This window comes from Vipera berus, assembly GCF_964194415.1.
Source record: "Vipera berus genome assembly, chromosome: 3".
Classification (NCBI taxonomy): Eukaryota; Metazoa; Chordata; class Lepidosauria; order Squamata; family Viperidae; genus Vipera; species Vipera berus.
Window position 1 is genome coordinate 70,842,064 of NC_138204.1, and position 13,940 is coordinate 70,856,003.

General features: G+C 35.6%; 1 protein-coding gene across 1 annotated transcript in view; it reads left to right on the forward strand.

The window, feature by feature from the left end:
* The window catches only part of SGIP1 (SH3GL interacting endocytic adaptor 1), a gene marked incomplete at both ends in the record, with an annotated part of 128,204 nt that overhangs the window by 85,223 nt on the left and 29,041 nt on the right, over positions 1-13,940 (forward strand). Inside the window, 3 exons of the mRNA XM_081325489.1 lie at positions 1,633-2,088; positions 8,399-8,523; positions 10,256-10,382. Of these exons, the coding sequence (XP_081181615.1) occupies positions 1,633-2,088; positions 8,399-8,523; positions 10,256-10,382 (708 nt within the window). The remainder of the gene's footprint in view (positions 1-1,632; positions 2,089-8,398; positions 8,524-10,255; positions 10,383-13,940) is intronic.

Genomic DNA, 13,940 nt, shown 5'->3' on the forward strand with positions numbered 1-13,940 from the left:
TCAATATGAACTGAATTGTAATTTCTTAATAGTATTATGCATATGTGTGTTTAATATTTTGTTCACAAAACACTTTAAGCAGATGTCTCTTTTTAGATACAAAAAAAAATATCGGATGAAGCTTTATACATTATTTTCTAAAAGCCTTGAAATTTTGATACGCTTCTGTTACCTGTTCTATATTAAGTAATCAAATTTAATTTGAATGTTTTTGGTAATTTTATCAGTTAGCTTTTGTTTACTAGACTGAATTTTGTGTAAGAAAAGAAGTTGGATAGCTTAAATATGTTTGTCTTGAATCTCAATGGATTTAGGGATTTTTCTCAATCAACAAGTGGTTCTGTTATATAATGAAAATTGCCATGCATACCAACTCAATTTTTAAAACATTTCTTTATAAACATATGTAACATTTTGGATCAGATTTCTTTCTCTTTTTATCAATATTTCATTTATGCATACATGGCTTATGGTAGATGGTTACCTCCCCTGGTATGCTACACTTTTATAGAAAGGTAGACTACAAATATACTGAAATACATAATGATTATGTTTCTCAAACGTAGCCTTCTCCAATCTCAAATACAGCAATCGGGAAGGTGGAGGGGGCTGAATAAAAAATTTAATATACTTTTGCTCTCCTAAAGAAATTGGGCATTTTGGTTTCATATCTATTTATTCATAATTTCAGAATAATAATTATAGAAGTTACATTTCAACAATGAACTTATTAGCTGTGATCCAGAGCTCTGCACATATGGAACAGTCTTTTTTTCTATGGAAAGAAAATGGTGCTACGTTGTTTTCTATTTTGTATGCAGATTTGGAAAATTGCGACCATTTCAGATAAAATGGAGGCTGGGGGTGCATCTTTTGTTGTCATTGGGAATTAATTTGCTTAACTTTTGTTGAATGGCAACTAATCACAGAGCTTGAGACACATACTGAACTTTTAACGTTTTCTTTCACAGAAGGAAAAGAATGTAGAAACAGTTTGTTTAATTTCAGTTTATCCCAAACACTGAAATTTAGTAATGCAGCAATGATTTGAATATAGCAAACATTAATTAATTTTTCATTATGAATCTTTTCCTGTCCCTTAACACATCTGTTGTCAAATGTTCTGCTACATTTACTAAAATTTATTTTGGCAATAATGATGATTCAGCAATCCTAAGAATAGAAATGTATTACGAATTATATCCTTTTTATTTGCTAAAATAATGCCACATTGCATATCACATAACCCAATGCATTACGCAATATACATGTTCATACATGCACATACATCACCTTTTTTAAATTTTGTATTGTTTTGCCATTTCTCTTCTAATATTTAGTAATAAAGTCACAGTGTGAATTGTATTGCCTAGGCAATTTTCTCTATCAACATATAACGTATGATATGTGATTTTGAAAGAAGAATGTAATTTACATGGAACGTATTTCAAATTTATATGGAAACCTGCACACAACTATGTTCTCAAAAGCACCTTTTAAATATGTTATTGAAATGTCTTTGTGCTAGAATGTAGCTTGAATTTTTGAAAGCCCCATTCATACGTAGAGCAATAATACAACCTAACTGTGCAAGTTGATGTTAAAGTTTGAAATCAAATACTTTGACCACAGGAAATGACCAGACAGCAACAGAGGTCAAAAGTGACAAACTACCATCAATCAATGACTTGGACAGCATTTTTGGCCCAGTATTATCCCCCAAGTCTGTTACTGATAACGCAGAGGATAAATGGATCAGTTTTTCTGATCAGTCCCCGGAAAATGTAACTCCAGAGGTGACTTCAAGGGAAAAAGTGGTGTCCCCCCCTGTGGCATCCGAAATCCCAGAAGAGCCTCCGGAGGCTGAAGTCTCTCGCAATGTTCCATCTCCACTCAATTTAGAAGAGGTTCAGAAGAAAGTTTCAGAGCAGACCCACGTTAAAGATGATAACTTAGCACCAGCAGCATCTCCTAAAGATTTTGGGGTGGGACAGAAAGCAACAGCACCGCCCCCTCCACCTCCTACCTACAGGACAGTGGTGTCATCACCCGGACCCAGCCCTGGCGGTGGCACAGGAAGCACCAGTGGTATGTCTAAACGGCTTTGAGTGTGCTTCAGTGTGGCCATGAATGCTGCCGTGTGAAAAACAAGCCTTTTTAGCTGTTAGTTTTTTTGGTTTTTGTTGGTTTTTTTGGCTTTTAGCATCAATCATCCCCCTTTTGTTTGATTGTACTGTGCCCGGTGGCCTTTTTTTTTTTTAAATTCCGTGCTCTTGTGACTCAACTCAACTGTGAATCCTTGATAGTATGTTTTATTTTCCTACCATTGCTGAATGTCTAATTGTTGATGGGAGAGCTTTATGTCTTATGCACCAGGTAAAGGTGGGAATGTATTATTATTGATCAGGGATGCTCTAGAATTTACCAAAGCTCTTAATCAAGAAATGAAGTATTTTATTTTACTTCGCTTGGCGATTTTCCTCAGGAAAATATAATTTCCTCATCTATATAATTCAGGACTTCTATGATTAGTAGTTATGAAGGAAAAAAACACCCAACAGTCTGATAGCACTTAAACAGTAGCAAGAAAGATCACATCTGTCTAGGAAGGATTTTTTTTCTGTCTTAGGGCCTATAGTGATCTTTGTCCCACGACAGAATGGTCCCAAACCAAACTCTCCTTAACATGGGATGGGGATCTGGGAAAATGCAAATTTTAATTGGCAATCAAAAGGAGCCTCTCAATTAGCTCATATTATAAGCTCCTTTTTTAAAGATAGGTGTAAGAATAGTGCTAAACCCTTCATGAAAATCAGCTTAGATATCAGCTAACAGATATAATAAGAGGTATAATGTTAATGAGGAAAAAAAGAGTCAATTTTGTCTTTCTTGCTTCACAAACCTCTAGATTTGAGATTGGGGAAAAATGGACATGTCCGTATAGTGATCAGGAGATGAACTCAATTTAAGAGAGATAATAATTTAATCTTAGTATAGTAATCCCAATGTAGTAATCCCAAAAGCAAATTATATATAGTGCTATTTCATTGGAAATACAAATATGGATATAGCAGATGATTGTAGTAGCCCAAGAAACAAAGATGGGTAGCGTGAAAAATTATTTTAGTCCGCAGGAAATCCATTGAGTTACTTCTGAAGCTGTTGTTGTGTACCATGGACTCTAAGGTGTGCTCCAAATGACATCAAGGCAAACTCCTGCCCTTTGTGATGACAAGAAAATATCTTTGGCTGTTTTCAGACTAATAGGAGCTCTGGTGTGAATTTAACAGGAAAGAAAAATATTTAAATCTCAGATCAATAATGAAGACTTCAGGGGAACAACACTTTGGGTTGCTTTCCCTGTAAATACTTTTAAAATTTGTTATGTTTCCTAATGTATCCTTTAAGTAGTTTAGAAAATAAAAAAGGAGGGATGCAGTGAACCATACACCCCATTATTTCTACAAGCAACAAGCTAAACCCATCTCTATGTAACTAAAAACAGTTGTCCAGAGTCTGAAAAAGAACTGTAGTTTTTTTCTTATATGAGAATAATTTCTTGAGCATGTCCAGTAAGTAACTTCCTTTGGGCAACATATGCTTTGTATTTTTTTCTCTCGTTCCCAATTCAATTTTGGAAGGAAATGAAAACTATTACCTAATTACAGATAGGAAATCAACAATATGTTCATCTAAGTTGAGACTGAAGAATTCTCTCTTGTCTTTGATAACCTCTCCCTGTTGATACTTACTTATCTTTATTTTCACATTTTGTAGCAAGAGTGAATTCTGAGAGAGGGGAACAGAAAGAAGGAATATATTCAAAACCCTATTTTGAGGCCAACCCCCCCCCCCCAAAAAAAACATTCTAGAGGTCTTAGAACTTATCCTTCAAGTTCAATGTTATATTTTTCCCTTAATAGCAAATTTCATAATTACTATTTTTAGGGAACAGAATAATTGTTATCATTAGTCTTTAAAATTATTGTTTTCTTTTAAAGCAAGGAATGCCCTTGTATATTCCAGATACGATAAATGGAATAGCTTAAAGCTTGTAAATTCTATCTACAGATGGATGGTGAAGTGAGTAATTGCTGGTCTAGGTACAAACAGTTTCGTATGGCTTATCATTGTAATAAAAAAAACAGTTATGCAAATTTGAAATGCCCTAGGTGAAATAAATCCTTTTTTAATTTAAATTATTTTTGTAAAAAAATCAGAAATCAACCTTTCACAGTTAATCATTATATTTTGGGGGAAAACACTTCTCTTATTCCTTGAAGTGTTTTATTTTCCTAAAGTTTGATAGTTGATTTTGATTAAGATGTTCTCCCTGAAAAATACAAGTTAGGCCTGGGTTTGATCTGCAATATAATTGCAACATTATCTGTTTACAGCAAACTAGGATTCATATTTTTTTATAAAAAGCAAAAATAATTTTTGTGTTATCTATTTCACTTATTATTCCCACGAGTGACTGGAACTGGGAGACTGAAGTTAAGCAGGTTTTTAACATCTCTTACAGTTTTATATAACAGTATGTAGAGTTAAGGAAGATAGGGGTCTGTAGACACATATGCTTTCCTATCTCAAAATTCCTTTCCTGTGTAACTAAAATCAATTCTTACAATATCTTTTGGGGTTGTTGTATTTTTGCTTGTTTGTCACTTTCAGGGACACAACTGAAGGCTATTGAGGAAGTTTCTTCTTGTGTACTTACCACAACATAATATTTCCATGACGTTTTAATCCAAGTGGAGCAAAGGAGTGCATTTTCAGACACCAGTCCCAATAAAAATAATGTAACTTCATCAAGTTATTCTGAATTCTGCAGTATATGTCAAGAACTCAAAAAGGAAGAATACATTTGCTTAATAATTAGATGGAAGGAGAGAGAATGTTTTACTTTACTTTTTCCTTTCCTTTCCTTTCCTCCTTTCCTTTCCTTTCTTTTCCTTTTTCACTTTACTTGTTACAATAAAACATAGGAAACAACCAGAAAAAGTCAAAAAGAAAAAAAATCTAAGCACATCCAGGAAACATACAATATAACAAAAAGATGTGTGTGTGTGTGTGTGTGTGAACAGCCATTCTGGCCTTTTGAAATGTCAGTTACCACCAAAATTATCATAATGATTGATTGGAGTTAGATGCAAAATAGTTTCAAAATAATGTCTTTTTGTTACCAGTCAAATCGGCTTTAACATATTACATGGACACTGATTTGACAGTTCTATTAAAAGTGTCCATTTCTTCTTCTGATTTTGAGTCAGAACTGTCTAGTAAGTTCTACACCAAATACTAAATTTTAGAAAATTGCTAAGGTACCTGAAGAGTCTGTAGAAACGTTTTCAATTCTGTGTATCGTCCCTTGAATATAAAGCTTCTTTGCTGTTTCCAGAAGATAGATGTATTCTTAGAAACTGCCACCAGTTTCATAGCGCCGATTCATCATAAGGGTGCTTTTTCAAAAGGGAACCGGACTTTGTTTTTCCTGAAAGACATTTCATTTCTCATCTAAAAGGCTTCTTCAGTTCTGACTGGAGAAAAAGTTTTTTGGTTGAGAAATGAAATGTCTTCAAGGAAAAACAAAGAAACAACCATGACCTAGATGGCTGAGAATCTCCATAGACATAGGTCTATCAATATACATTTCTTCTTTATTTATCACTAACAGGGAAAACTGAACTGTACAGCAATACACAATGAATATTTGTGCAATCATTTTGCAGATTTTTTTAATGATACAGTATTGAAGGAAAGGAAAGGAAAAAGGACATGGCAGGTCAGTACGGGACAGGAAAGGAAAGGAAAGGAAAGGACAGGAAAGGAAAGGAAAGGACAGGAAAGGAAAGGAAAGGAAAGGAAAGGAAAGGAAAGGAAAGGAAAGGAAAGGAAAGGAAAGGAAAGGAAAGGAAAGGAAAGGAAAATTAGTATCAGTGCAAAAGATGTACTATTCCAGTAATATGGGTCACTAAAAAAACCTAAATTGTCAACTTTTCCCAAAACCTTATCTCGCATAAGCAAATTATTCAGAGCATGCTTAGCAAATAGAAAATTAGTGATGCAACAAATATTACATAATAATTTATGATGCTGTATTTTAAAGCTCCATCCATCCACCCTACCCTTGCAGCTGAGTGTTTTACTGACTGCATGAAGCATGTAATCAGTCAGTGCTTATAAGTTTCACTAATATTGACATGATAGATCAACTCTCCGGACAAGAATGTCTTGCTTGATACTAAAGGGTTCAGTTAGAAACACCACAAAAATCTGACTGTTTACCTCCTTTTTTATTCCCTTGAAATAAATCTTTGCTGTTTGATAGGGCTGTGCCAAATATTTAAAATGGGATCTTTGTAAAGTATTGCAATATTTGGCTTATACAAGCCAAATATTCATCCTCAAAGCATCCAAGTCACCTAAAGGTTTTCTTAGCTGCCTGTGTATTTGCTTGCAGGTACAATTTTTCTGTACCGACTGCCCCAAAATGGCATTGCATGCACACATATCACACGCACAGACAATCAGGCAAATCCTTCCACAATTTACTCCAAGCCTTCTGGAGGATGTGGCTGCTTTAACTCTTTAAGGAGGGGCATTTCATTCACACTACACGTTTTATAAAGCACCCCTTCCAAATGCTTTGTGCAGCCCTATGTGTATACTTGGTATCTTGGGAGAAAGAAGAAATGTAATGTACTATTCATTGGAATGGATAAAATAATAAGTATGTATGCTTACAAGTTTTATGGCTCATTTTTATATTTTCCCTTTGGCAGCATGAAAGCAACTGCAGCATACTTCCTTCCTGTAATACACACTAATCACTGCTGTAAACTGGCCGTGCATACAGGGAGTCCATGCTGTGAATTCCTTCTATGCTGCAACTGTTCTAGTTTCCAGAAAGAATACTGATAGAGTAGAAAGAAGACACAGCACGGATTCTTCCAATTAAAACAAACGATCGATGTTACCAAACTTAGGTAATAGCTTAGATGTCCTTTGAAGTCATTTGAGATATGATTTTGGAGTTCTTCTAGGGCAGACATGTCAAACACAAGGCCCGGGGGCCAGATCCGGCCCGCGAAGTGGTTTCATGTGGCCCACGAAGCCATCCTGGAAACAGTGAGGGAACGGCCCCCACTGCCTTGGCCCTGGTCCAGAGACCCTCCTTCTGCCAGAGACCCTCAGATCTGTCCCACTCCTGCCCAGGCCCCCATAGGCACCCTTGATGCGAACAATGTAGAGCTGGCCACGCCCACCCACTAGGCCATATGCACTCTAGCCACACCCACCCAGTAGGCCACACCCACTCTGGCCATACCCACCTGGCCCCCTGAGGGCAACTGCAATGCTGATGCGGCCCTCAATGAAATTGAGTTTGACACCCCTGTTCTAGGGTAATTTTTAAAGATACCTGATATTCTTAAGTTTCAAAAAAGACATTCTAGTCTGTTGGCAAAAAAAACCCACAAAAAAACCCCCAAAGAACTTGTATGGTAGTTGGATTTACATTGGCATGTGAGGTAAATCAGTTTCAGTATTATTCTTTTATAATGAATGATTATACTTAAATGAAACAGCTTGTTTAACAACTGCCAGTGGCAATTTAGAAAACGTGTTCAACCCTTTGGGAAAAATTACCCTTGAAAGAGGAAGAATTGTGTCAATTTCTTAAATTCTGGACATGCATTGTTCTCCAGAATAACATTTGATTTTCGCAATTTTAATCATCCTTGATTGTTATCTAATTTGCCAGCTTTTTATCCTTCTTTTTTTTACTGTGATTAACCATTCACTAAGGTTGCAAATCCATTTACATGGGAGTATATTCAATTGAACATCATCAGATTTATTTCCAAACAAATATGTATAGGTTTGCAGTGTACCTATTTTTAATCATTATTAATTGATTGCAGCGTCCCTGATTAAATTTTTGGAACAATAACATACTGTCCATTTATTACAAGTTAATATTAAAGAAAGGAGGCAATATTTTGGAATGCTGCATAGCCACACTTAATCTAAAATGGTGCAGTTCAACCAGTGTTCCTTTTGAATTAAACTTTGTAAGGTTTACGCACACGCAAATATATCCAAAGCATATATATTGTTAATGTATGTGTGAAAACTGCACTGGCACAAAAGCAGAGAAATAAGCTGTTCTATTTCATGGTTACCTATGTGGTTAGAACTTTCTATTTCATCCAGTTTGAGTCCACATATATGAATGCGTATGTTTACTCAGTAACCCCTGACCCAAATCCCAAGCTGGTTTTGCAGTTGTTTAGCTTGATTGACTCTCCACAGTGTAGCATATATATTTAAAGGTATGAGGGGAGCTGTCATGAAAGTAGCTTAACACCAGACTGATAATGTACATTTCTTTCAGGGTCATCGTCCCCTGCTCGCCCTGCGACCCCATTGGCGTCCTGCAGCAGCCCTACTCCACCCCCACCGCCACCTAGACCCCCATCTCGTCCGAAGTTACCTCCGGGAAAGCCAGGTGTTGATGTGGTAGGTTTTAGATTTTTTAAGAATTGTTAACTACACTGAGGATGTCTCTTGCCTACTATGGAGACACTAAATATTGTAGATATGAATAGGTATTATATGTGGACTGGCTGTATTCTGAGCATGAGGAATACCAGTATAATAAATTAGTAAGTGAAGAAAATGAATAAAAGATGTAAAAATTATGTCTGTTAGGTCTCGAGCTAAATTCTTGTTTTTGTTGGAAAATATCCAGAAGAGTGTTGTAATTTAATGTTAGATTTTTAAAATGAATTAAATTTAAAATTATAGGCTAGTTTTGTTGGCTTTCATGAAGGGTTGTTTTTTTAGAATTATTTCTTTAGCAAGACTATCAAGCTTTCCTCATGCAAAGAAACGATATTCAATTATAGTTCTTTATCATTTCAAATCAAGCACCATGGCTACTATTTGCAACTATTTCTTCACAAGATAATCTCATATTTATTAAAAATATAGGATTGGAAAAGACTTGTACTTAATAGACTGAAAGATGAAGCTAGAATGTGGCTTTTGTTAAAATATTTTCACTTGTTTTTCATGATTCCAGCCTTACCCAAGAAGGAGGAATAGGAAAGAATTACTAGATAGCTACTACATAAAAGTCTAGCCAATTAGCAGTTCTGATTCAAAAAATTCAGATTTTAGTATACTATAAGATTGTATACTGACACTAAAAATGAGACCACTCAACCCACAGGAGCATCATTAGCTTTGGGCACCAAGCTAGAAGATAGAGAGAAAGGTTTATATCTGCAGCCCATGGTATGAGGAGGCTTTATTAAAATTAATATATGCCTTTCAAGTAGTACGTGCCCTTGAAATTAGAACTGATAGACTTCTGAAGGCTTCTAGCATTAAACCTTTGTCCAAATATAGTTAAAATCGAAACAGTTTGTTATTATGACCTATTCTCAAGAGCCTGTAAGTGTATTACTCTTCTCTGCTGTAATTCTCAATTTCTTGCCTTGCCCTTTGAGACCAGTTTCCTAGGATGGAACTCTAGACTTGAACATAGATTGAATTAAACTGTCAGCTTTCCTTACAAATTAAGTGAAAACACCTAGTTAATTTACAACTTGCTGAAAGCCAATAGGTCAGGACACTGTGCTCCTTTGATAAACTGTTCTCTGAGAGCATGGTAGAAGGGGCTGAGGTTTGGGGGGTAGCAAAGGGAAATCAGCTAACCATTTAGTCCAAATCTCCTATCAGGTGAATCCTTACTGCAATGCTCCCATTTCCTGAAAGGCAAGTCTGAATTCAGAACCTATTGATTAGGTTGGAATATGTAACTTTTGTCAGCTATTGGCCTTTCAAAAGTAATAAGATCATACATGGTTGTCGGGTTGGTTTGGGGATTTTTAAGAATGAATGAATGGTTTTTTCCCCTTAACAAAAGAAAGATTCCATTTTGCTTCTTCAAAACAAAACAAAATTCAAAAGTGGCCCCTATCTTTGGCATCACACTCTTCTTGGATGAAGAGAGGAAGCTGGCAAAGCCAAAATTATATTAATTAAAGATGACACTTGCAATCAGTTGTAGTCAGGAAATGGCTGCTGAGAAATCAAACTAAGCATCTATTTGATATTTACGGATGAATCTTCAATTTACCCCCAAATCTAAGACTATGTAGAGTTATGAATATTTTTGAGTACTGAGTGGGTTTATTAAGTGATTGTTGTCTGTATTTCTAATGTTCTTTGTGTTTATCTATAGTCCAGACCTTTCAGCCCTCCGATTCACTCATCTAGTCCTCCTCCAATAGCACCTTTAGCACGTGCTGAAAGCACCTCTTCTATTTCATCCACCAATTCCTTGAGTGCAGCTACTACTCCTACAATTGGTAACAACTTTTTTTCCTTTTGAATAATAGTTTCTGTTAGCAGAATGGCTTAAATCCTTTGGTTTCTGATTATTTTTATTTTGGTTATGTTTTCTTTGTTTCATTATCATCATGTTGCATGGAAAATGGAAAAAAAACAAGGGAAAATCATAACAGAGAATCGCAACTGTGATTCTCTTTAGGCCACTACATTTTTTTTACATATCTTTATATACATAATAGTAGGATCTTATAGATCAGGGGTCCCCAATCCCCCCAGGCCAGTTCTGGTCTGCAGCCTGTTAGGAACCAGACTACACAAGCAGTGGGCAACCAAGCGAAGGTTCATCTGCACATGTGCAGGAACTAGGTTGCACATGAAACTATCCCTCCTCTTGTTCCAGGGAAGATAATTTTTCTTCCAAAACTGCTCCCTGGCACAAGTAAGGTTGGGAGGGGGAGTGTTATAGATTATAAATAGGATTATACTGTATATGGTAGGATCTAAAGGGGAACACATTAATATTCAGCGTACACATTCATTTTTTTCCTAAGTTATACAGACAGAACACACTCTTAACTAACATACATTGGTTCAGAAAGTTGCATCTTTAACTGTTCCTTTTTTCCAAGAAGGAATCAGAGCAAGAAAGGAATAGATCTCAGATTTTTATATTAAAAAGTTCTTAGTTAAAACCAACATACTTTTAAAAAGAGCCTTGGTGGAGCAGTGGGCTAATGCCTCCTTAAGTAACACCAGCTGCCTGCAATTAGTGCAGGTTCGCATCCCACCAGGCTCAAGGTTGACTCAGCCTTCCATCCTTCCGAGGTAGGTAAAATGAGGACCCAGATTGTTGGGGGCAATAAGCTGACTTTGTAAAAATGTCGCTTGGGGGGGGCAAAAGCCCTAATAAGCAGGTATATACATAGAATGAAGGCTATTGCTAAGCACATTGTGCTTTAGATTGTAAGCCTCCCTGAGTCTTCGGAGAAGGGCGGGATATAAATGGGATTAAAAAAAATAAAATAAAATAAAGACTGAACTACTGCTTTGTGCTAAATTAAATTGAACTATGTGCTTTCTGATAAGCTACTGTATATGTATAGAATTGTCATGTATATCCCTTAATATCTTAGCAATTTAACAGAGAGCGAGGGAGAAAGAAAGGGAAAGTAGCTTTGTATCACCCAAGTATGTTGATTTTACATTTCAAAGGAAACAGAATATAAAAATGCTGCTGTTGTTATAATATGTTGTTGAAAAAATGGTTTGTTTAACAGAGTATTATTAATACACAGTGGAAGTTGTACTGGGACTTTTAGGCAAACAGTAATGTACTAACACGAGTTTTATAACTTATTTTTACTCAGACAACAAAAAGAAACACAGTAAGAAATAGTCCAAGTATCAATCCAGTATCATGCACATAAAAGTCAGTCCATAAAAACATAGTATCAAAATACAAAAGCTGCTTACCAATATCAAAAACAATATACACTGTAGCAAGCAGTTGATTCTTGAGAGAATAAATATCAAGTTAGCAAACAAGAGAACAAGAGGTATTCAAACACTAACATCAAACACATATAAAAGAGCAACTACGTGTAACATCTAACTCTCTTTTATGTGGAATAATTACAGCCACACCCTTAGGCCGTTTAACTCCTTAAAGGTGCTTTTACTCCATTATATAATATTTTCACCCAAATCAAGTTTAAACTCTAACAGCTGTGTCTAACCATTGGTAGCATAGTGGTTAAAATGCAGTATTGCAAGCAAACTCTGCCCACAGCCTGGAGTTCAATCCTGACCAGGCTGAAGGTTGACTCAGCCTTCCATCCTTCCGAGGTCAGTGAAATGAGGACCCAGATTATAGGGGAAAATATGCTGACACTGTAAACCACTCAGAGTGTGCTGTAAACCACTGGGAGGCGGTATATAAGTCTAAGTGCTATTGCTATTATAAGCTCCTTTCTGCTACAAGTCTATAGCATTGGCATAAAACTGACTGCATACCAGAACACAACCTTTCTAGTCAATATAGGAAGGCAAAGGTGTGTTGATATGTTCACCACCTTATTTGTAAAAAATAATAAAGGTGGAATACAAATAAATAAATAAAAATGATGGCCAGAATCCAAGAGCATCTTTCTTGCCCCTTAGTGTACATCATCATAAAAATCCTCTCCATTCCCCAAACAAACAAAAAAAGGAAGACATCTTGTTATCATAGTGGCACATACCTTGGCAGACTATTTCTAGAGTTTGGTCTTTTTATCATGTCCTTCAACCCTGAGATATTATTGGGGAATTGGCAGGCATTTCCTCTTATGGCCATATGAGTGCCTAGTTAAAGACAAGATGTGGATCGCCACTATTTGCTGCCTGCAGAGCGAAACTCCAAAATTTTAAAGATCATGACCCACAGGTGGAGGACACCCAGTCTAAGTAAAACAGCAATTCATCAGCAGTGAGTTTGTTTGTGTGGGAAAGACTACAAGATAGATAGGTTGGTGCCTTCTAGATATTTTTTTAAGTTTATTGCCTTGATTACTGTAGTTTAAATAGCAAAGGAGTGCAGTATAGTACTTAAGAGTTGAAAACATCTGGAATGGGTCAGACGTATATTTGTTCAAGAGTCTGTAAAACATAACAGCAGTCTGACCATTTGATTGTTGTACGAATCATTGCTAAATTAAATATATCTATGCTAAATACATTCAATATACAGAAAATGCAATTGTGAGTAGAAATAAGCAGGAACTAGCTATATGTTGACATTGTCAAAATAATGTTATGAACAAAATGTGTTTTCAATGAATTGCAGACAATGAAAAACAATAAAAATTTAAAAGCAGCTAAAATGTATGAGTATGAACCTTCTAAGAATTTGAGATGTGAAAAACTTTACTAAAATATTATTCCTCCCTAAAGAATCTGCATTACAGTATTAGAATCATATTCTCTATCCTTTCCTTCTGTTTCATTATTTCTCTAGTCTTTCTTGTTCTTCCTGTCCTTTTCTTTGCTGCTTCTTTCATTTTTGTTTTCATTCTCATCTTCTTGATCATATATTCTGATTCCCGCTGCCATCCTCAATTTCAGTTGCATAAAATAAAAATATTTAAAAATACTTTTGTCAGATAGAGTTCCTTCTTCTGCAGATTTCAGATTTGCTCTTTGATCTGTTTCTTATTTCATCAATATCGTGCCCTTTTATACATCAATTTTGTGACGTTTAATTCACATTTATCACTAGGCTATATCCGTTGCTGTTATTTTTCAGACTTGGTTTCATTCTACTATTAATCTAAATTGTGCTTTATCACCATCTGTTATGCTCCTCTTATGTGATTTTCTCTCAACTCTTTTTAGTCTATATGGAAAGGCATTTTGATCATCTACCTAATTATTCTGATTGAAGTCAGAATGGCAACAGTTTGAATATTCTTTCAAAATAAATCAGAGTTGACAATATGAGAATGAACAGAAATAATTGTATTTTTCTTTACACGATGGATATATAACAATGTGATTTCCCCTTTACAGAAAGTTTTCCATCTTTTAACTCTAAAACA